We start from the raw sequence: 24,524 nt of genomic DNA on the forward strand, positions 1-24,524 counted from the left end.
ATAATAAAAACAATAACCCAAATTAACAATAATTTATTTATTATAATATAGTAAAGGAAAAACAAAAATAATACTAATCGAAATAACATTAAACATTTTAAATAACAATGATATTTGCTTATATAAATATAATATCTATGACTATTTTGAAAATAAAATTGTAAAGCTTCATCTTATAATAAAAATACTAATTATGTATTTTATGCGCAATAATCAATCAACACTCGAGGTGTAGAGGATTAGACCATCCTATGACAACCACACAGAGTAGTGTCTATGTGTATGATCAGAATTTTCAAAATTTCAAATACAGTTTAGTAAAAAAAAGATTAAAAAATTATCCCATCTGTACATCAAATAATATAAACACTGTACAACATTTGTCAGGTTCCCACGGTGATCAAAACCTAATCAATAACAAATAATCAATAACCAATCGATCAAACCATATCAAGTGATTGTGGAGGTGTGGTATATTTGTTTCTACTGAACAAAAGAATATACAGATTTAAATACCATATTTTGAAGAAAAAAAACAGTATTTTTTTTTTGCCAACAGAAACAGGTTATAAAAGATTTTAAATGAGGTTTTAAACCGTGATTGATTAAAGTATCGATCGGTTTCCATTGAGCAATTTTTAGGTGCAACACAATCTTTTTATAAAACAAAGAAAACCGTTCTTTTGGGATTTTTTAAATAGAAACAGGCCATAATGAAACTTTTAAAATATATATACCGTATATCCACAGGTATAATTCTTTATGTCTGATTTTACAAATAGGCATATCATTGACTTTTGGTCTGGATGTAGGCCTCTCTCTAGCCAGTTCAGATGAGTTTTTACAAGAAATGCTTGCCAATAATTGTTTTTCCCTGGGTATAGTCCCACCCCCAAAGACGGCCCAATTGTGTGTTCTAGGTGGTGGCATAATACCAGAGGATATACGGTATATATTTTCAGTATCTGTAATGCGATAGTCTGTGGTGAAAAATGATTTATACCTCTTTGAACCAAATAATTATGAAAAATTCTTCCGAAATTAGCTGGATTTTATTATTTATAACACAGCTATTATTAGTAGATTAATTATAATGAATTTTCAACAGCTACGCACCAAAGTATATACAAGTATATACACTGCCAAAAACATCAGTACTTACAACAAATTTACAAAAAACCACCATTTTAAAGTTCAGTTTTAAAGTCAGTATATAGGTCTACACCTGTAATGCATCTGAGCTTGAGTATTAAGCACTATATAAGAACAACATATTATCTTTTTAGAAAAAAACTATCCCTTTAATCAGCCTACACAGGCCAATAAAATATACATTGTAACTGTCCCTTTAACTACACCACAATTTTCTGCTAGCCCTACAGGTCACATGACTCTCTGTCATATGAATCTGGTAAGAATGTGACCTCACTCTGTCGGAGGTTATTCCGACCGACTTCTAAAACACATTTACTCAATTTTGTACTTATTTCTATATAAATCTCATACACAGTCTGAGTATTTTGTTACTGATCAAAACAGCATTTTATTTCACATTAATTCAGGTTATTTTAATACAGAATAAATGTATTAGTTAGAAATATGATAGAATTTCATAATAAAATCACCTAAATAATTTTTACTGAAATCACTTTGAGTAATAGACCCTATAATACAGCTTCTTAGACCTAAAGAGGGAATATGAATTATCGAATCGAAGAAGGTAGATTCCCTTTCCCGGATAAGCATGGCTGCCGGCAAACACTTCCTCATGGCATTCCCGACGGAATATCGGTATTATCTCGTCCATTGGTGGTCCTTTTGCTTTTGAGCTTCCACTTTCTAAATCCCCTTTTCCTTCTGCAATTATAAAGTTTCAATATCGTTGGAATAGAATCTATCTTTATGGAAAATTGAGGATGAAATGGTGAAAGAAAGAGAGAGATAATAATGATGATGATAAATAGATAATTATGATAATAAATAATGATGATGATAATAGATGATAATGATATATAGATAATGATGATAAATAGATAATGATGATGATAATGATATATAGATAATGATGATAAATAGATAATGATGATGATAATGATATATAGATAATGATGATAAATAGATAATGATGATGATGATAGATGACAATAATAAATGATAATAAATAGATAATGATGATAATAAATAGATGATGATGATGATAATAAATAATGATGATGATAATAAATAATGATGATGATGATAAATAATGATGATAATAAATAGATAATGATGATAATAAATAGATAATGATGATGATAATACATAGATAATGATGATAATAAATAGATGATGATGATAAATAATGGTGATAATAAATAGATGATGATAAATAATGTTGATAATAAATAGATAATGATGATGATAATTAATAAATAGATGATGATGATAGATAATGATGATAATAAATAATAATGATGATACACTAACCTCCTCCTTCTTCTTCTAATTCATCCTCTTCGTCACTTGATTCACTCACATGTACACTTATTGCATTGCTTTGTGCCTCCGTCCATTCAAAGTACAATCCAAACCCAAGATCGTAGCTATCGGTGGCAAATTCCCAAAATATACAGGCGCCCTCATCATGAGTTGGCACACGTACAGTGACGGTTTCTCCCCGACCCACTGTAATGACGGCTTCAGTGTCCTTTGATAATTGTTCTTTGAATTCCTTAATTTGTGGACGTGTCCATATTGATGCATCAGCAACTGTTTGTTCTGAAATCATTTTAATAAGAAAAAATACTTTTTAATAATTGATTAATGAAACTTTCGAACAAAATAATTATTACTAGGATTCTAAAGCTCTGTCTACACTAACAAATATGGTTGTGATGTACCCAAATATGGTAGAAAGTGATATGCCCACATATGGTAGTGATATGACATCATAATGTCCATATATGGGCACATCACATTTTTTGTCACATAAAGTTTGATAGTGTAGATAGAGCTTAACAATTTATACTGGTTAATTAGTATGCAAATCGATTCTCTGTACTGTATCTTTATATAGGACATTATCATAGGCAAATTATGTATACAGTGTCACATATGTATCACATATGACACCTATATTATCTTAATGTAAAAGTTAGGCTTACGGCCCATGATACAGGTGTCACATGTGATACATATGTGACAATGTATCAAAGATAATGCATCAGTTAGACATGCTCAAGACCTAGTAATATGAATATATACTGCAATGCGAGGCAGGAATTTTTTGCATCGCATGAAAAAAAACCTAGAGAGGGTGAGTTTATTTTATGGAGCTTAATTTAGACGCTCTGTTATATTATATACTTACGGCTGTCTACATTATCACTAGCTTGTTGTGTTGAAAGTTCCCCATTTGGTGGTCCATTTTGAATTTTCATATTTGCAAAGCTATCAGGTAAATTGTCACCTAAAAGAAATTGTCATTTAAATAGAAAGATTATTCACAATCAAATCTCTACCTTTCACTACAAATCTGGAATAAGGTTCAGTTATATAAAGCCTAGTGACTTCGTAGTTTTCCAATCTAGAAATACTTTTATTTTCTATGACAATGCCTCTGGTACAACGTCATTTTTTCATCTACAAAAACTTTCATTTTCTATGGCAATGCATCTGGTACAACACAGTTTTTCCCACCTACAAAAAGTTGATAGTATAGTAGCATAATAGTATGAAATGCTCTTGTCCAATATGAGAAGGAACAGGTGGATTTAATCCATGTCATTAACACAAGTATGGAACGCTCACTCACCTGAACCTGCTATTTTTTGCTGTTGGCTTTCCATACTTTGTTGCTGTTGCTGATACACCTGTTGTAGGTATTGTTGGTAATAATGTTCTTGTATCTGATTAATGTAAGCTTGTTGCTGGAAACAGAAAAACAAATTTGAGACGTTAACAGACACAAGTTGTTGCGAGAAAATGTGAACATTGCAAAACATGGTTCCCACTAGCGACGCAACTCAACTCAGCGACGTATTGCATAATCACATGTGGGAACCGACGATGCAACAGTGCTGCAAACATCGTAGGTTTGATTTCATGCAGGTAGGGCAAACAATTACAATTATTGTAGGGGCATTTGTTTACGTTGCGTGGGTTGCTTACGTTGTGTCGCTAGTGTGAACCACACTTAAAACAGTGTGAACCTTTGAACATCACATTTAATGTAAATATCATGTGATAGGCAAGATTAAATAATCTACAATAATGCGATGAGCGTATCTTTAAAATTTGAAAGCTGTATGGCATAATGGCATGGGTTATCAGACTAGCATATGATAGGCATGGGTTCAAGACCTGTCTCTGTCATATTGCTTGTATCCTTAGCTAAGATATTTTACTCTCATTACCTACTCCTTCAGGTAGGACATAAAGCTGTTGGTACAATGCAATAAAGATCTTGTATGGCGTAATGGCATGGGTTATCAGACTTGCATGCGAAAAGTATGGGTTCAAGATCTGTCTGTGTCATATTGCTCGAATCTTTAGCTAAAGATATTTTACTCTCATTGCATCATCCTTCAGATAGGACATAAAGAACTTGGTACACTATTCGAAAAGAGTAGGGTGTGTTAGTGCGATGATGATACTCCTGTATTCGGCTTTCTCGGAGAACTAAATTGAAATAAAATATGTTCCCTTACCTGTTGTGGATTATTTGGATACTGTTGGGCAGCGTATGCCTGGACTTGCGGTAACACTTGCTGATAAATTGATTCTTTTATTTGTAACCTGCAATGCAAATAATAAGTTTTTATGTAAATACGTATTGGGAAAGCTATGGTTTCCACAAAAGTCACGGTATTGCATTCGACAGCTGTGGATTTCTAAAAAAAAATTAATACATAGTGAAATATGTTAAGTATTATTAAAAATTAAATCCAATTACCTTTGTTGTTCTTGTATTAATCTTTCTTCCTCCTCTTTTTTCCTAGCTTCTTCTTGTCTAATTCTTTCTTTTTCTTCTTCTTCTTTTCGTATTCTTTTTTCTTCCTCTTCTCTCCTAAATATAAAATCATCAACATGTTAGGCCTAGAAAATGTAATTATACAATCCACCCCAACCCAAAATTTTTTTAATTGAGCATTAAACTTTTTGTTGTTAAATTTGCATGAGTGAATATTCTACAGCGCCCTCTATTTTTAGTAGTATTTTTTTTTTATGACTACTGTTCATAATTGTCAGTACCAACAGCTTAAAAGTTTTTTTTTTTAATCCAACAGACTGAGATTGTTTTTTTAATTTACACTGCTTGGGCAACAAAATATTGTATTAGTCCACCCCACTTTTTTTTAAAAACAATCCTGAACATTATGTAACAAAATATACCATACCTTTTACGTTCCTTTTCTTCTTTTTCCCACCGTTGCGCTTCAAGGTATGGCTTTAATTTTCCACAGGTTAAATTTAAATGTTTACAAAATTCTAGCATAGCATCTTGTTGAGATAAATCTCCTAATGTTTGCCATTCTCGTCTACAAAAGAGAAAAATTAATATTCATTTTCGCAGTGAAATAACTATATTTTTTACATTTATTAAATTCAATATAGTTCAGAGAGTTACAGCAGTTGACAAATTTATTATATAAAATTAAAATATATACACACATTTAATTTTTCCTTAAGCTCTATCTACACTATCAAACTTGTGACAAAAAAATGTGATGTGCCCATATATGGACATGATGATGTCATATCACTAGCATATTTGGGCATATCACTACCATATTTGGGCACATCACTAGCATATTTGGGCACATCACTAGCATATTTGGGCACATCACTACCATATTTGGGCATATTACCACTAAATTTGGGTATATCACTACCAAATTTGGGCACATCACTACCACATTTTGGCATATCACTACCATATTTACCTTCTATCGTTTCCAACAACATCAAAATAACCAATACTAGGAGAACTTGACGGGTCGTATTTTCCGTGTGAAACTTGACGAGTGTAAGCTACTAACTTTAGTTTGTCTTCATATGATAAATTAATAGCTTTGCTACCTTCTTTTTCTGTAAAGAAAGAATTAGGAAAATTAAAAATATTATAGAAAAGGTGAGATCCAAATGTTCAAATTTAATTGGATAGAAACTTACTCTCAACATGGCATATGCATATTTATTTAATATTTATTCTGTTTTTATACTGAATGACACTTTCAGTGCTAAAGCATTGATTTCCAAAGTGGTTCAGTAGAGAACATTAACAATATAATAACAATAAGACTAACTAGCAAAGTAATTTACATTAGTACACACACATTTACAAAAAGGTAACTAACTAAAAAACATACAGTATATATAAATAATGGAATGAATTCAAGGTAAAAGATACTTAATACTTAATCAGTAATATTGAATTTTTAAACTTTGAAAGTGTAATAAATTTATAGTTTGTTTTTGTGTCATTTGAAAGTTTGTTACATAATTTGGTGGATCGATATACAAAAGTTCTTTTACCTAAGTGTATTTTTCCATGATGATAATAATATCAAATGATTTCAAAACACAAACATTTGAAATGAATAACCTTATCACTATTAAATTAAGCGTTAACATAAAGAGATGATGATGGGCTATCATTTAAATATTAATATTTATATAAATTACTGGACCTCCTCTGCTGCGAGACCAACTGCGAGATTTACCCAAATCAAATTATGCTATGATAATTTGTATTGGCTAAACTTAAGTGTACAATAACAATAGAAATAGCAGGTCATTGTAATAGTATGCTGTCATTTACTCACACACACACTAATGAGTTCAACTAGTATGATAACAATTTTATCAGCAGATGGAAATTTTAAAAAAAATATGTAAAATGTTATGTAATATATTTTGAGACTCTCAAATACTTCAACATGTTTTTTCTTTCATGGGCCGTCCCACTTTTATTGTTATGTATTTTTAATATTATACTTCTTTAACATGGAAACAAAATCGTGGAAAGCATAATGTCGAAAAACGTTTCGAGAGAGAGAGGACTTCTTTAATGACTACCTCTTAGTCTTTGTAGTAAAATATTAATTACCTCAACATAATATTTACTGACTTGTATAGAATACTTTCTTATTGTTTTTTAAACAAATTTACAGTAAAATAAAATATAAATTGATATCTAGAGGATTAAATATTCGCAATGACTTAAATCAAAATTGGCATATATAATACAATTAATTGTTTAATTGTGAACATGCACATTTTATTTTGCTGCACACAAAAAAGTTAAAATGCATAATCACTGACTATAACATCAAATCAAAGAAAAACAAAGGTGTATAATAAAGGTGTAATAAATGACCTACTTATCAAGGTCATCAGAATAATGGAGGTAGAATACTACAACATGTAAAGAAATATCCTACAAACATAATAATATAGAAACATAATTTCTCTAATAGGTCACAATGATAAATTTTGCGAAGATTTATTAACCTAATTTGTTGTATATTATTCAAAATATATATTTTTCTGAAACAGCTTAGCTTCATCAAACAACCCTTTGGTCCAGCAATAGCCATTTTTAAATAAATCTAAAATCTCTATCAAAATAATTCTGTATCCAAATGTACAGATGCCAGCATCAATAACATACCCTACTAAATATTTCAAACTGAAATGAAATAAGAGACACAAGTCTTGTAATTAGCAGATATAAATAAGCTAAAAATGCAGCCAAAATATTAATATTTAAACGTGATAAAATGGTTACCTTGACAGACTGGATGTGGTGTCATTTACCGCTGCTTTGTAATGCAGGAAAACATTACTTATTCTCAGTCAAAATGCACACAGCTTAAATTGGACTAGACCATTATTCAAAATAGGTATGATTATTTTTATATGAGTTGCACTGAACTTGCACTGTATGAGTAGACTTGCATATATAGTACTCATTCTATGATACTCACTATTAGATGATAATGTATTATTAATCAATATTTTGTAATGATAATTGATTAACTGTCACGAAGGGGAATATTGAGACAAATTAAGAGAACACAGAGATGACAAAAAATGCTTGCTTGCAGCTAGTAAATTAAAACAAATTATTCTCTTGTGCTAATAAAAAATTAGTTCCCAGCCTTAAGATCTGTCTACACTATCAAACTAGTTTGACAAAAAAATGTGATGCACCCAAATATGGTAGTGATATGGTTAAATATGGTAGTGATGTGACATCATTATGTCCATATATGGGCACATATCATACTTTTTTGTGAAACTAGTTTGATAGTGTAGACAGGGCTTTACATATCAAATTAGTGACAAGACAATTTTCAATAAAAAACTGTTTGCAATGCAAGTTAGTTTTGGTTATTATGTGTATTTAAATCAACAGTACTTTAAGCTAATAACCATTCCCAGTCAAGATTCACCTAAAGGTCTAATTATGCATTAATAAAGAAAAAATATCAAGACATCCATGCTGCCAATATTGCTTTAGTAGGAAGTGATGTGTCCAACAAGATTGTGGGGGATGTTCAATTCCTGCCCAATGTATTTTTTTTTTAATTATTTAAAAAAAGCGTTTTTTTTTCCAACTATATCATCATCGTCTTTATTGAGTACAATGGTTAGGTCGACTTTACATACCATTTTCTAGTGGGATTGATGTATAGATTTCTTTATATATGACTACATTTAACAGGTACAACCATTTATAAATTAAATTAACGAATTCTGCGTCCCCTGTTCTGCACCAACGGCAGTTGATATGTTAAATAATGAACAGAGTGTACCTAGATATTTTCTAATGTGTATTTTATCATGAAATCATGTATTTAGTTGTCTTGTAAAATGGCATTAACAACTACCTTAGAAAATGAGAGGCTGGGCAGAATTAATTTATAGAAACTCATATGGGTTTTAACTATAGTATTAATAAGAACAAAGAATATGTACAGATTTTACAATATATAAATAATATAACATAATTGTTTATGTAGTAGTACAGGGTACTTGAGAGATGCCTAGGCCTATATACAGGTTGGAAATATTGACCTGGCCTAAAGAAATTACTATTCTGCTACGACAGGCCTACTAACTAGGCCTAGAGCCTGCATGCAGTAACTGTAAAAAAGTATCCTCACTTATCACCATATATATAATAATATAATATCGTAGAATGATGATGGAGGAAAAAATAATTTAAACAAGGCCAACAGCCATTAAGTCGCGTGCTACAATGCATAGTGATACCGGACCGACAGACAGACCGACCGACCGACATAGTGAACTATTAATATTATAGGCTAGAGTAAATAAATTTGTTTTTCCTCAATTTCTCATGGCTAGTCAGGTCTAACTAACTAGACCTTATTCTATCTTCGGATTCAATTACATAAAAGTTATATGGAAAACTAGGCCTAGCTTATTCATACATAAATCAAACAATAAATAAATCCGTAGGCCTGAGTGCTAGGCTAGGCTTGGTTGCCGGTTGAAGAACACAGGCGGTGTTTACCTAGTCGTCACGCGGCGAAATGGGCACGATCTCCACTCAAACTCAGATGGAGGAGGAAGCCTAAATCACCGGCTTGAAAAACCTTACCTTTGTAAAACCGCAAACAAATGTTGTAAAGTTCTTTAAGAGGAAATCCCCATTCTGCTTCTGTATCTAATTTAGCAGTAGTATCAATATTATTAGTTTCTTCTTCTATTTTAGGGGTGATACTTTCCACCGATTCGATTGATTCGTTCGCCATGATCAAAAGTTGGCCACGTTTACGCGCAGCCTCAGAGATGATTAGTTAGCTAACTGTACGTATAACTAGTAGCTATACACCGCCGCCGTACCTATTATTTCTTTTTAAACCCAGTGATTATTATAAACGCCTCTGTATTTATTTGTTAATTGTACGAAAATAAGCACAAAATACCATTTGGAAATCACTGTTATATACTATATTAATTGTCGCTCATGACAAATAAACAATACAAATTATGGTAAATTTGTATACAGCGCGGGTCAGCAGAACAAATAAGACCTTTTAAAGCCAAATGATGACCCAGTATAAAATAAAAACATTCAACAACCTATAGTAAATGTTTCCTTTTTCTCTGCGATTTTTTTATTTTCAAATTATACAAACATTTGAAGCCACTAAAATACTGTTTACCAAAATACTGCCTATACTGTATTCCCAATATAAAAAATACATGATTAGTTAAAACATTATTTCTTACAAAATATATATCCTTTCACCAACAGTACAAACAATTTAATAGCAAAAAATCATTACAATCAATATTTCGTTTTTATCTTAACATAGTTACTTTAAAAAATATCACTATATATATAATACTATGTTTTTTATACATTATTTTCTTCGTGCTTTTTCACGTTCCTCGCGCTCCACTTCTTTTAAATATTTAGCATAGGTAAGGTTATTGGCTTTTGGGCCTGTTATCTCCTTCCTTTCCAGGTACATTCCCATTGGTTCTCTGGGACGCAGCGATATACTTCTGTTCCAGTAAGGCCTTTCAATTCCTAGTGTGTCGCGTATGTTCTTGGCGATAAACTATAGGAGAGAGCAGAAAAACATAAATTATAACAAATTATAGTTTATTTATTTAAGTATCTGAATCTTTGTAAATTTCTACCTATATTTGGTTCATAAAAAAATAATGGCAATTACATTAATTAATGATAAAATACCTTAATATGCTCAAAGTCTGTAATTCCAATCTTTGGTAGGTTTGAGGCATCCATTAGAATCAGTTTACGGCCATTTATCATGTTGGTCTCAAAACACGCCTAAAAATAAATAAAAGAATTTTATTAAAATTGAATTTAAATCTTTATTAAATGATACATTTTTGGTTAGCCAACAAGCCTATGCATATATTATACTACCCAATAATGCAGTACAAACATGCTTAGCCTCCTCACGAACCTTAGATATCCTAGGCCTATGCCCTACATCACCATGGCATAACTAGGCCTATAAGGACTCAGGAGGCTAGATAGGCCTAGGCCTATACCTCGTCGTTTAGGCCTAGCTAGCTAGCTAGGAGGATTAGGAGGCCTCCTCACTACATACAGTATCTAGTTGGCCTAGCCAGGCCTATAGTTTAAAAAGTAATAAATAGACATACGGCATACTGAGGAAAACCTAATGTTTCGATCCAGGAAGAAACGTCTCTGTAGCCCCATGTCAGACAAATGGGTTCTTCGTTCCATTTATTTGACATTATAATAATTATTTATTTACATTTTCATCACACACACGATTGACTTTTTCTCAACAAATTTTTCACGGAAAAAAGTTACTGCGTATTGGTTACTATAGAAACCATATTCATATAGAGGGCGGCAGTATAGTTTGGCCTCCTATCATCACCCCCATCAGACATTTGATTATTTTGGTGGCGCATAATTAATAATTTATTTATTGATTAGTTAATGTAGTTTTAAATATGTGCTATTTCATTATATATAGGCCTATATATATTTATTTGTTTTTATTCTTTTATGACGTCAACGGAAATGAACAAATATATACTGTATAATATTACCATGGAGAAATAAGATAATCTCCATGATATCTGAGTTGTCTCAGATGATAAAAAAAAAAGAAAGAACAATTTAAAAAACCGATGATGAATAATATGTTGATACGCCTAAATTGAATTGTTATACTGTACAATTCACCTACCTTATTATTGTATTATAAGGACAGCGAAATTTCAACTATATGGCCTAATAGTTCGAACTAACAATTCCATTGTGTCTGCTTAGAAAAACCAAATAAAAAGACATAAACTATCTTGTGGACGTGTTAGGCCAATTGTAGCTGTTATTATATTCAATGGAAAACTATTGTATTCTGCCTGACAATATAGGGTGGGGGAAATCATTTGAAAATGTTCATGTTCAAACAACTCAAGTGACCACCACCATCCTTTATTTTTGTTGATGAATTTTTTTTAATAGAAAAATACTGTATACTGATGGACACTAAAATATACTTGTTGTTTATACTCTATATATGGACAATTCGAAATGATTTAAAATCACGATGGCTCAAGTAAATGTACATATTTCTGCTATCCTTTTAATTGATTAATATGTAAGGCCTAATTAATTAAATTAAAACAATATATTCTGTATTTTAAAAAATGGAAAAGGATGTTGGGATTTTTCTAATTTTAATTTGTATCTATTTTTATTGAAGTTTTATACCATTTTTATGAATTTCTTGTGTTCTTTTATATTAATACATATTCACCGGGGACGATCAAAGTATATTGATGATCGAAACTTCAGATTGTACCCCAAACTTTATACCAACTTCGCCATGCAATTCAAACAATATATATTATTTTATATTGGAAATTTTTTTAAATAAACGAATGATTTTTTGATATTTAGTTTTTTTTTAAACTATGTGCCACGTGCGCCACTGGTGTTTAAATCTAAATCATGTCCATATCTAAATAAAGAAATAATCTTTTTTTTTTTCATGTTCCATTTTTTTCGGCGTTCCAGTTTACCCCCATCGTGATCACAGCGGAAGGGCGGTGCCTCAAAGTAGAGTATAAGGCTTTTGTTATCTTGCTACCTTTATGGTACAATCACCGGCAAGAGCCTTGGCGCGTGTTCGTATCAGCTATTTTGATTGGTCAATGAGTTGTCACCGAAAAAGGTGACTTGAAGATGAACGAACATGACCGATCATTATCATTTTGAAACTTTTTCTGTAAACATCGTTAATAAATAAATAAAACAAATCACGTCTACATAATATACCGTAATTTCATCTTGTTTCTCAATAATTATGGCCGCCTCTGCTAACTACACGAGATATGGTCAGAAACATGCAGACGACATAGCAGCTAGCCAGCTACGGTACATATCCAGGGTAGCACCATGTAGAGAAGACCTGGAGCAATCGTCGGAGATGGATGCAAAGAATAAAGTCAGGCTTCACTCAAGTTCTTGTGATCTCCAGTCGTCCAATGGTAGAGATGATGATGTTTTCAGCACATTCAGTGGAGAGAGTTTGAACGACATCCTGGGCTATGAAGACTACGTGATGTGCGGCTCCATCAGTGGGGACGAATTGTTAGCTGAACTTGGAATGGGACGACTTTGTAAGTATTATTTTTTTCCTGAAATATTTTTCAGTACACATTTCTTCCCAGGAAAAAGAAGACGTCATATTGCAAACTTAATATCCTATTTTTTCTCAATAGTTCTATTGAAAAAAGTTAGACTTAGCTCAACTTCTCTTCTAATCCTTTCCCCCATTTTTTCAATATTATAAATTATACCCGATTAACTTTATATTATTTTCTTTTTTTATAGTTTGTCGATCTCCATTCTTCGATGGGCCAGGTGATCAGGGACAGTGAAGAGCTATACGGCGCCGGATAGGGCGACAGCCCCGCAGGCTATCCTTCAAATCACCTCCGAGGAGACAGACGACCAGGGAGGGCCACTTCAACTTTAAACGTCTAATAATTTACGAGAAGTTACTACGGCTTAGGAATGCTTCAAACACGTGACTTGCGAAAAGTTTTAGAACACAAAAATCTATTGACAACTCCTTATAATATATATGATTAAAAATGTTCATCTGGTTTTGACAACTCCGTGACAAAAACTATGGCCTATTTTGTTAATATAGTTTCAATGTATATAGTATATATTTATATTGTAAAAAAGAAAATGTAGAAATAAATGTTTATGATTGATCTTAAAAGTTAGATTTTTATTGTCATGTATTTTTGACGATGACGACATGACATTTAATCGGATTCCATTTAATCGACGACTACTCGTTGCGAAAATAATGTGGAAGGAATTATTATATAACAAAAATACTCCTATTGAGTTTAACTCTACGTACTTAAAGATGTTAACATAGTATTTATAATATTTATCAAATAAGGGGACATGTTTCTGTTAAACGAACAAGAGGAAATTTATGTAAGGCTGCGCTTTACTCGGCCTAACACTCCGCCGGTATAAATCATAATCAGCAAGAAACCTCCATGCTCTACGGTACAACACCAGGTGGACTCGAAGGTGTTCCCTTAATAATAATAATTAATAATATACTGTATTGGGAAGACATTTATGATTTAATTAACTCAATTATTCTCACCATTTCAACGTTTTGGTACTTAATTCCTACAGAAGAACAACCCCTTTTCGGAGTTTTATATATCGTAGGCCTTTATCCAAATTATTTGTGAACTCTCTGGTTTATTTGCTTTCCACATTGGTGGTACACTTTGGTCTTTGCTGGCATTACAGGGCCTATATGTGACGGTATATTTTAAAATCCATTACGGTCCCTTTTGTTTGTAAAATGTATTTTTTTTCTCTAAAGAAATACTATTACATAATATACTGTACCAATTCTAGATACCCCAAAACATACATCATTTTTGTTACATAGAATTATTTTCATTTCATTTATTATTTTATAAATTGCAATAATAAAGTTCAATGTGAGCTTTCTCACGCCCCAAATAACAACATAATACGTTGTTAATGTTACACAAGCTCTGCTAAATAACAAACTTTTCAAGATCGTTACGACGTGATTTTTAACTCCATGTTCTCACGCCCAAAATAACAACTAAATAAACAACTTTTTGGAGCTAATTACTGAATATTTAAAACAAACAATTTCCATTTATTTAGACATGAACAATTTTGCTCGGGCTGATAAAATTATACATTACTGTGTACAGTAAATACTTAGTTTTCTTAATATTTTCCTTTTAATTAGTTTACAGTGGTAGCATTATTACGGACAGATAAGAAAATCCGCAAATGTCGGCAAATGGCCTTTGAAACCGATTGAAGATTCATTCAATGAAATCTTCTCAACCGAGAATATCTCTATTTCCTCTATAGGCCTACTATTTTGGCACACTGCAATGTTTTTAAACATTCATTTCTATGAATATCGGCTTATGTGTTTATAACGATTTTCCATAGTTTTATTAGTGTCGGCAATCAGGGTTTTTTGTATGATGCCGAAGTGATAAACCCATTTACATACCAGTCGGCAAATTGATTGATTGATTGAAATATATATTTATACTGGGTAACCTCTTCAGTCAAAGACTGGTCTCCCAGAGGGCCCAGTTGGTGATCAGTGGCTGTGATGTACTAATACACCGGGGTAACCCCCTACTCGTCTCAAAAGAACACGAGCTAGATGTGTACACTGGACCTACGGTTTATAGTCCTTATCCGAGAAGACTCGGATTGGGATTCGGCAAACTGGTTAGACACCCTTCCAATATATACCAGGCATGAAAACATTTATTTCTCAAGTTTCATAAAATAACAGATAATTTATACAACAATGCAATAACATAATGATATAAGGTCAGAGTTTAAAGGCAGATGCCCTGAAAGATCTTGGACGAGCCTCCATGCACCAGGGGAGTGAATCCATTATAATCTCATACGATGGAGAATTTAATTAATATTATATCAATTGCATAAAATACATAGACACTTGTATTTATGAGGAGACTATTAGTATTACAACCCAATACAAAACAGAAAAGTATAAGAATATTCAATGCTCTAATGGTAGTAAACATGTTACTCTTCCTTGATCCATGGAGGCATTATTTACTGTAGATAATATAATAATTTATTTGGAGTTTACACTTTTACAACAGTGGGACTCGACCAAATGGAAGGTGCATCCAGAAGAAAGGATAAACAAATATAGGCCTACAAAAAAAAACATGATATAGTAAACAATTACAATAAAATGTCGATGTATGATAATTCCTCAATTCTTGATCTATGAATTAAAATAAAATTGTTATACACAACAAGGAATTAATTCATTTTCCCATGATCTACAAACCACTTTACTTTCTCAGGACATTTACTTCCTAGCACATTAACTTTCTTTGTTAATTAAAATAACTAATAAACATTCAGTTTAATTTGTTGTTATTTCAATCGATGGGAAGATTTTTAATTTGTATTGCTAATCGTATTGGAATGTTAACAATGTATTCAACAAGTGTGCCTATGATTTATTACACTCCGCCTTCACCAGTCTCCTCAGTGACGACGTACGCTCGTAAATTCTCCCAACCTGACGACGTAATGGTCAATAACCCAAAAAGTAGCCCATGGAGATACAAAGCAGACTGACCTCTGTTGAGGACCACCATCAAAATGCGACTAAAGACCTATATCTGGTTAATGTCTCTCAGAAAAATTACGATTTTAAATTTGCGATCGAGACACATTCGAATCATGGATCTATAAATTAAAAAAGGACTTTGAATAGGCCATTTCGGAGTTTTAATAAAGTTTAATAATGAAAACAAATAATGTTAAAATTCAACTAAAATCCATTGACTTCCAGCCAATTTGACAATTTTTTGCGGTAAAATTAAATTACAATTTTTTTCCGGTAAAAATGTCATGTAACAAAACAATGTAAACATAAATTTCAGGGGACAACATACAGGTTGCAGGAATAAATTGTATAAAAAATTGCGGTATATATCGTAGGGATCTGATCTCCAAAACTTAAAAATTATTATTTTAAATTGTTATCAAGTTTTTTTACAAGCTGTTAAAAATCAGGCTAGTGTGCGTCAGCGATGCGGTAACATCAAAGAACCCTGTAATCCAGTGAGTGCGTTAAGTGACACCTGTCAAAAGCCACGCCCTTAACGCACAAGCGGACCAATCAAAGGAAGCAAGGAAATCACTGTCACGCACAAACTTTGGTAAGACGACCAATCAAATGCAGTTAAATATTACTAAAAATATCGTGACATCTGATTGGATGGCCGAGAAAACTTTAGATAAGATATTTAGTAGCGCCCTACAGTTTTATGTATCATTTTTCCTCGAGTTCTACCGCAACGTTACGTTAAATTTTATCAGCAATATTTATTGGAAAATTTTTATTGGATTTTGTTTAACAAAATGTCTGAATCGATAAGTCAACGAACACGATCGCAAACTGCACGAAACAACGATAGCCAGCGTAGGATGCCTGCACGACGTCCAACAACGGCAATGAGCCGAGCAGAGAGGCTTTCATCTGGCTACGAAAGCAGTTCGTCCGTCGTGCTAGAAGCCGCCACATCTAGGCCTAGCACCTCCAGGGAAGCAGCAGACGACGATGCCTATCTGACAGACGATGAAACATTCAACCACATAATGAGTAAGTAGGCCTAGTACTTCTCTTTTAAGCCCTGTCTACACTATCAAACTAGTCTGACAAAAAAGTGTGCCCAAATATGGTAGTGATATGACATCATCATGTCCAGATTTTTGTTGTCACATAAAGTGTGGTGTATTTTTATTTCTCCAATCTTTGTTAAAGAAAAATCTTTTTATCCATTTTGTCTGGTGTACTAATGTTTTAATACATTTTCTGAATGTCAGATAATTTTTTAAATATCGATACATTTTAATGATTTTATTTATTTATTTACCATCATACATTTTACCTTTCTTGTCTACATACAGTACAGTACATACAGTACTAATCTAATGTTTTTTGAAAATTAATTTAATTGGACCGAATTTGTTTACATTTTATTCATTTGTTTCTATTTGTTCAATCATATTTTCTATTCATTTGTAACACTTTTTGTTTCATTCTCATCTAACCATGTTAATTATATTCTCAAATTTTTTTGTTAGACACAACGATAAATGGATTCCTCAGCATGCGTTCCGATTTCTTGGATGACTCGGATGAAGACGACCTCGATGAAAGTGATTCCTCCGATAGTTTCGATGAAGACGACGAAGAAGATTTCTTTAGCAATGCCGAAGTTGTTTCAATGATCACGCATGCTTCAGTTGGTGCAAGGTCCGTCTTGACTGGTTTCAGAGTTTTCACCGCCCCCGGTGTGATGGCGCTACTCTCGTCAACGCAATCTGTTGTTATAAATAGGACGAAGAGTCCGTATAGAAGCGCAAAACGATCAAGACATGTCAAATCAAAATCTAGAAATATATAAACTCTTTTCTGCAGAAGAAGATCTATAAGACAATTTTTTCCATAACACACAAAGTACTGTGTAAAAGAAATGTAAATATGTAAATACTTTTTATATTCCATTTTTCTATATTTTAACCTTTATTTTTTATGATGTTAACTAGTATTTACCATTTTTCTATTTTATATTTATGTATTAAAAAAACATGTGACTGTGACAATTTAAAAGTGTCAAATCATTTTATATTTTAACTTTTAAACTAGTATTTTAGTGTTTTGTTTTTCTAAAGTGATATACCAATTTAATTTTATTTAAAATATTTTGTGTGACCATAAAAATCTCCCACAGTCAAATTATATTTCATTTTTGTTTTAAATATTTAAACATAACCTTGATATTAAATCAGAGAAATATTTACAATTTAATTTTTTCTTCAAGTGATAAAAACATTTTTAAATGAGACTGGATACAAATAAATAATATATAATGGTAAAATTGTATTTTACAAAAAAATAATCAGGTAATATGTGTTGTCATAAAGAGTATACTGCAAAGACTTGATTTTATTTTAATAAATGTTCATAGAAAAATGTTACATTGTGGTTATTTTTATTGTACAGTAAATATTATGATGGTGTTGATGATATAAAGTTCAAATCTTGATTGGGGCGACTTTTTCTTATTCTCACAGATCCCTTAATCGTTTCAAATTAATTAAATGATTTTAAATATTATTTATAAAGAAATAAATAATACTGTGAATACACTTACTGTAGTACAGTTTTTATAAATTGTGGTTTGAGAGCATTTGAAGGAGTTAAAAGCTGTTTATATGACTTTTGTTTGTCTATCAGCCACCTTTTGTTTTGATTTTCTTTGTAATGCCTTTTATATCTATCAGATTATCAATCCTAATTTGCATATTGATTATTATTGTCTGCTTTTTGTATTATTGTTATTCATTGATAAATGATCAAATAAGGAACAAAATGTTACTTCTTTCATGTTATGAATGAAGCCGGATTACTGTGCATGTGTTCAATTGTATAAACAAACAAAAAACTGCAGTAGAATGCTTGAATTAATATTAAATACAGTATTATGAATTTAGCCAGATTACTACTGTATGTATTGAATTGAAATGTAAACAAATTTACTAATTTTTACACTAGAATGCTCGATTTGCTTTATTCAAAAAAATTAAATACAAATAAATTTAAATTTACTGATGAAGAAACCGCAAAGACTGTTCTTTAATTTTAATTCCATAAATAAAAATTTAAACTTTTTTTTCGTTAACTGGGCCTAGTCTTGACACTTAGTTTGTCCCACACAATTTAAATTTATGTATCGTAATATAATCAACTTGTTAGTGACGACACAAAGTGATATTAACCGTGTAGTGGTTTGATACATACGTTTCGCGAAAAACACGGTTTAGTAGCAAAAAAAAACACATCATTTTAGGTTCAAGAAATTTATAATTTAGAAAGTTTATTTTCACGCTTACAAACATAGATAATTTTGCAATTAAATGGTTCATTCTAATATTGTTAATTAATGAACTACTGTAGTATGTTATGGCTAAAGATTAGTATTTTTCTATGAAAACGCAAATCTGTTTCATGTGCGTATGTAGCCACGAAACTGCCTCTTTGTGGCGTGACCAAAGAAATGTCGCATGTACAAATAATTTCGTAAAATAAACTTAAATTCAGTTGAAAACTAAAAGTACAGAAGCACAAGAACACTATTGACCAGTAAAGTACATTTTCATGTTATTGACAGTATGACGTAGTTTTCAACGTTATGGACAAAGACAATGTTTTTACATATGTTATCTAGAAAAATTAGATACCAAACTTGTTTATGTTTCTTCATCTTCAGAACTTGACGACTCTGCCAACGACTCCTAAAAATTAAAAATAATTTTGTAAGTTTAATTAATATAATAATAATAATCCTACTGCAGAAACAATTTTTTTTTACTACAGTAACTTAATAAATGAGAGAATAAATATTTTCAAGTTAATTTTGTTTACTCAAGCAGAACAGTGCAGTGGCGTAACGCACAGGGCAAAGGCCCCTGGTTTAGCACTCCTATGTGGACCTCCAGCGCTGGGCTCCTTGATCTCTAGAGCCCCTGGGTTTAGCCAGTGAGCACTCATATCCATTACGCCAATGGAAACAGTGTTTAGTATAATACCTTAGCGCATTTCTCAGCTTCTGCGGCGACATCTTTAGGGACCATCTTATGAATACCATTGCTAACCTCTCCTACCCAACTCAACTCTAATTCAAAAGCTTTATCCTTTACTTCATCATGTACAGCATAAATACTAGATAGGAAGAAAAATAAATACATAGAAAAACATAAAAAACTTTTAAAATAGTAAGGGAGAATTTATGAAAGCAAAATAGAGAGAGCTATACAAGTTTTAAATAATCAAACTATAGAGGGCGCTATTAAAAACTGATGCATTTGCTTCTATAGTAAACAATGTCGTTTTCCAGACGTAGCAATGGCGAAAAGGTGTGAGTGGAAACACATATATTTCACCTTTATTTATTGTATTTTTTGAATGTTTTTATTTTATACTGGCAGAGATGAAAACCTCTATTGAGAAGTTGATTTAACCAACTAGGGCCTAGTAGAAGTGCATAAATGATAAATGTATGGGAGAAATTGAACCTTTAGCAGGCACCAGGATGTTTACTCAAAATATCGGGAACCTGCAATTATTGGGATTGAGTTAAGAGATCTGGATTCTGGTCCTCGGTTATAATCCCACACATAGACGGGGTTATACCAGAGTGAGTATACTTGCTTACATTTTAGCAGCTTCTTTGATTGCATCACGACATGTCATGTCTTTGATGTGTTTATCAGCTGTCAGCAGTTTCTCTATTTCTGTTTTTGCCGTCTGTTTTGCTTTTCCTATGGCGCAACCGAAATAACCCTATTGGTAAAAGAAAAGATTTAAAATAAATTCAATCATTATTAATTGCAACACTGCTGGTACATACTAACAATACCCAAATTACCGTAAAATTTTATTCAAATTTCACAGAGCTACAAATCAATCAAAGGGGTCATTCTTTAAATTTTTTTAAATTATACATAAACAAATATATACATATACTTTATTTTCTTTGTTTTAAATTTCCTGCTTTATAAGCAACCATTTCTTCTTTGTACCCCATAGCTTTTGGAGGTGTGCCTTTATAACTATGCCTTTTGTTTGTTAACATCTTTGATTGGCTGATTTGTTTTATTATGTAATTTTGTGACTTATATATGTTATCCTTTGTTACAATTCTCTTCACCTGATGATGGGCTATGCCCGAAACATGTCGTAAAAATAAATCTATATTGAGGCAGTTTTAACCTATTTGATCTTGATTTTTTTCTATATCCTGCCTATGCAGCTCTTTGATTTATACATATACTTTACTTACGTATGACACGCCAGATGGGTCTACCATGTATAGTTTGGGTCCATTTTTATCAAAACATCCATACATCACACTAGAAAAGAAAATAATGATAGTAAAAATGACAAAATATTGAAATTGGGGCAACTGATTTTACTAAATTTTGGGGCTACTATCATATTTACTACAATTGGGGCTACTAATATTTACTACAATTGGGGCTACTATATTTACTACAATTGGGGCTACTAATATTTACTACAATTGGGGCTACTAATATTTACTACAATTGGGGCTACTAATATTTACTACAATTGGGGCTACTATATTTACTACAATTGGGGCTACTAATATTTACTACAATTGGGGCTACTAATATTTACTACAATTGGGGCTACTAATATTTACTACAATTGGGGCTACTATATTTACTACAATTGGGGCTACTAATATTTACTACAATTGGGGCTACTAATATTTACTACAATTGGGCTACTAATATTTACTAAAAAGCCTGCACAAACCTGCAACCAAACGGTCTAGCATATCCAAACAACGTGTATGCATGTACGTATCCAGCCACACTTTCAACAAGTTTCTGGAAATTATTTTCAAAAAATAATTTAATTCACCTAGATCATATTATTCATTTTATCATCATCAAAATTAAATGTTAATAAAATATTTTTTTCAATATCTTGATTTCTATAATCATTTTTCAATCATAATAAGTGTTAACTATTAATCAATTATACAATCTATTCTGGTCAAACTATTATGATACTTATTAATATTATTATTAATTAATATATATATTCTGGTCCAATTTGATTACCTTTAATGGGACTGATGATCCATATGTTGTTCTATAATGAGCTGCTTCGTCTCTGGAAACTTCACAAACCTGTGGTGAAGTAAATAAATAATAATACTCACTGTAATAATATAAATAATACAGAAAAATAAATTAAAACAACACATTGTGATATATGTATTTTCTCACGTTTTTAAGTTCTATTCAAACTCCATAAACACATACATTAATTTGAACTGTAATTTATAAAATTTAATTTACTAACCTGACGAGCATCTGATAAAAGTCCTGCAACTGCCTGCGTGAAATAAAAAAAAAAGAAAATTTAATTACTAATATGAAAGCATGGCCAAACAATAGAGGGCAATATGCGAGTTTGTAAAATATCAAATCATAGAGGGGGCTATTTAAAAAAACTATCAGCATTTATAGTAAAATATGGGTTTATGCCAGGCGATTTTTTTGTTTGGTGTGGCATAGGCTGATTATAAGTAGGATTCTAGGGCCTAGTATTAGAGTCTAAATGAAAATTTATAAAATTGACACATTTTTTTCATATAAAAACGATCAAGAAAAATTGCACCTTTATTAGCAGGAGACTGGAGGCAACTCAAAAGATTGGGAAACTCCCTAGATTATCGGGAAACGACATGAAATAAAAATACCTTAAAGTAGTCAACATGAATTTAATTACTTACCATTCCTATATGCCTGTCAACATTAAAGATTCTTTGATTTGCTCCGGATTCATAGAGCTTTGATTTAACTAACTTTTCTACAGCAAAAACTACACCATCTTTACAGCGAAGACCCACGGCTGTGCCACTGTTTTCAACTGCTTTGATAGCATATTCTACTTGAAAAATACGACCATCTGGAGAAAACTGGGAGGCTGAAAGATCATACTACAAAAAGAAAAGTTTGATTTGTTTTTATTTCAAATTTATAAAGTGACCATTTTGTATTGGTTGGCAACAATGACAACAAAATGATAATGCAATGGCACAGTGTCAACCGTGCCGATAAATAACAAAATATTGGTAATCCTAGCTAGGGAGAAGATATTATTTTATAGACATGGAGAAATTTTTTTACATACATACATAGCCTTACTTATTAGGGTTAGGCCTAGCTACTACTAGTACTACTACGTACTAGACTGGGCCTATTTTATAATAATAATTAATTTAAATAATTAATAATATAATTAAATATGCATTCGTCATTTTAATTCATTTCATGGATTGAATGAATCATGAATGGAATCATTTTTGTTTTCGAAAACGAGGCCTAAATAATTAATATTATGATGCCCTCCTCCTTATGACACTTATAACGTAAGCTAGGCCTACCCGGGTTACCGGCTAACCGGACCGGTTTGATCGAACACGCACGATGAGGTGTGTGTGGATGATGGATGTTTGACAGGCCTAGCTAGCTAGAGGGCTAGGCCTAGCGCTAAACAGTATTATTAATATTCTCTAGCAAAGAACACATCATTGCATTATTATTCGTGATATAAATAGAGGTTATATACTTACACCTGTTCCAATAGAACTCATTTTTATGTGCTTATTTATATCACAAAATGCACATTCACGTTTCAAAGAGATATGACCTTCGACCTTAGTTCCACTACACTTTTTTTGTGATAACTGTGTATTATCGATATAATTAAAATAATCAATTTCATTTCACATGATTAAAATTATTTCTATATTTAAGTTTATTTTAAAGTTTTTGTAGACTAAAATAAATTTTTAATCTATATTCTTTGTAAGAATGTTTTATGTTACTTCCAGATTGTTGGCATTGTTTCCGCCCTCTATAATAATAGACTTTAAAAACTTAAAAGTTCGCCGCTAATTATGATAATATGAGTGTAGGATCAGAATCAAGTTTTCTTTGTTATTTATTGTCTAACGCATGCTGCTGATGCAAAATGCCATTCAATAAATATCATTACCTATATTTATGAAAACAAACTTAGGCCTATAGTTGCTAATAATATGAAATAACGGTAATAATTATGTTATCATCGGGAAAAACAGGCAATGTCGAGGAAGTTTTTTTCTTCATGCGTATGCTATAAACCGTTAAATAACACTCAGTGTTGCACTGTGAACAAATAAATCAATAATTGTTCTGGATTAACTATAAATATGATTGCGTCAAAAGAACCTCAGTATTGTGTATAGCAATCCGTTCGTACCGGTAATCGCATTGATTTTGGATTAAATTTAGTTACAGC

At 31.7% G+C, this 24,524-nt stretch overlaps 3 protein-coding genes across 4 annotated transcripts; all 3 read right to left on the reverse strand.

Annotated features, from left to right (window-relative positions):
• Positions 1-22: 22 nt before the first annotated feature.
• On the reverse strand, positions 23-9,797 carry LOC144851676 (Golgi resident protein GCP60-like). 2 transcript variants are annotated; one of them, XM_078709254.1, is made up of 9 exons: positions 9,614-9,797; positions 5,925-6,069; positions 5,379-5,519; positions 4,934-5,047; positions 4,689-4,776; positions 3,794-3,908; positions 3,350-3,448; positions 2,467-2,757; positions 23-1,857 (listed from the first exon to the last, which is right to left on the reverse strand). In XM_078709254.1, the coding sequence occupies exons 1-9, from the start codon at positions 9,765-9,767 to the stop codon at positions 1,646-1,648; spliced, it is 1,359 nt and encodes a 452-aa protein (XP_078565380.1). In that variant the 5' UTR covers positions 9,768-9,797; the 3' UTR covers positions 23-1,645. The 2 variants fall into 2 exon arrangements, with proteins under 2 accessions (XP_078565380.1, XP_078565381.1); XM_078709255.1 differs by lacking the exon at positions 9,614-9,797 and adding an exon at positions 7,772-7,834.
• Positions 9,798-10,143: 346 nt separating this feature from the next.
• LOC144851677 (sterile alpha motif domain-containing protein 15-like) lies at positions 10,144-11,320 on the reverse strand. The gene is made up of 3 exons (XM_078709257.1): positions 11,161-11,320; positions 10,721-10,819; positions 10,144-10,583 (listed from the first exon to the last, which is right to left on the reverse strand). Exons 1-3 carry the CDS (start codon positions 11,254-11,256, stop codon positions 10,383-10,385), a joined length of 396 nt encoding a protein of 131 aa, XP_078565383.1. The 5' UTR covers positions 11,257-11,320; the 3' UTR covers positions 10,144-10,382.
• Positions 11,321-19,501: 8,181 nt separating this feature from the next.
• On the reverse strand, positions 19,502-23,941 carry LOC144852794 (proteasome subunit alpha type-3-like). Its single transcript, XM_078710773.1, has 9 exons — positions 23,815-23,941; positions 22,972-23,178; positions 22,539-22,571; positions 22,295-22,363; positions 21,984-22,057; positions 21,484-21,553; positions 20,857-20,984; positions 20,231-20,363; positions 19,502-19,936 (listed from the first exon to the last, which is right to left on the reverse strand). Exons 1-9 carry the CDS (start codon positions 23,833-23,835, stop codon positions 19,892-19,894), a joined length of 780 nt encoding a protein of 259 aa, XP_078566899.1. The 5' UTR covers positions 23,836-23,941; the 3' UTR covers positions 19,502-19,891.
• Positions 23,942-24,524: the final 583 nt, after the last annotated feature.

The sequence above is a fragment of the Antedon bifida genome, chromosome 9 (genome assembly GCF_963402885.1).
Source record: "Antedon bifida chromosome 9, ecAntBifi1.1, whole genome shotgun sequence".
Lineage (NCBI taxonomy): Eukaryota > Metazoa > Echinodermata > Crinoidea > Comatulida > Antedonidae > Antedon > Antedon bifida.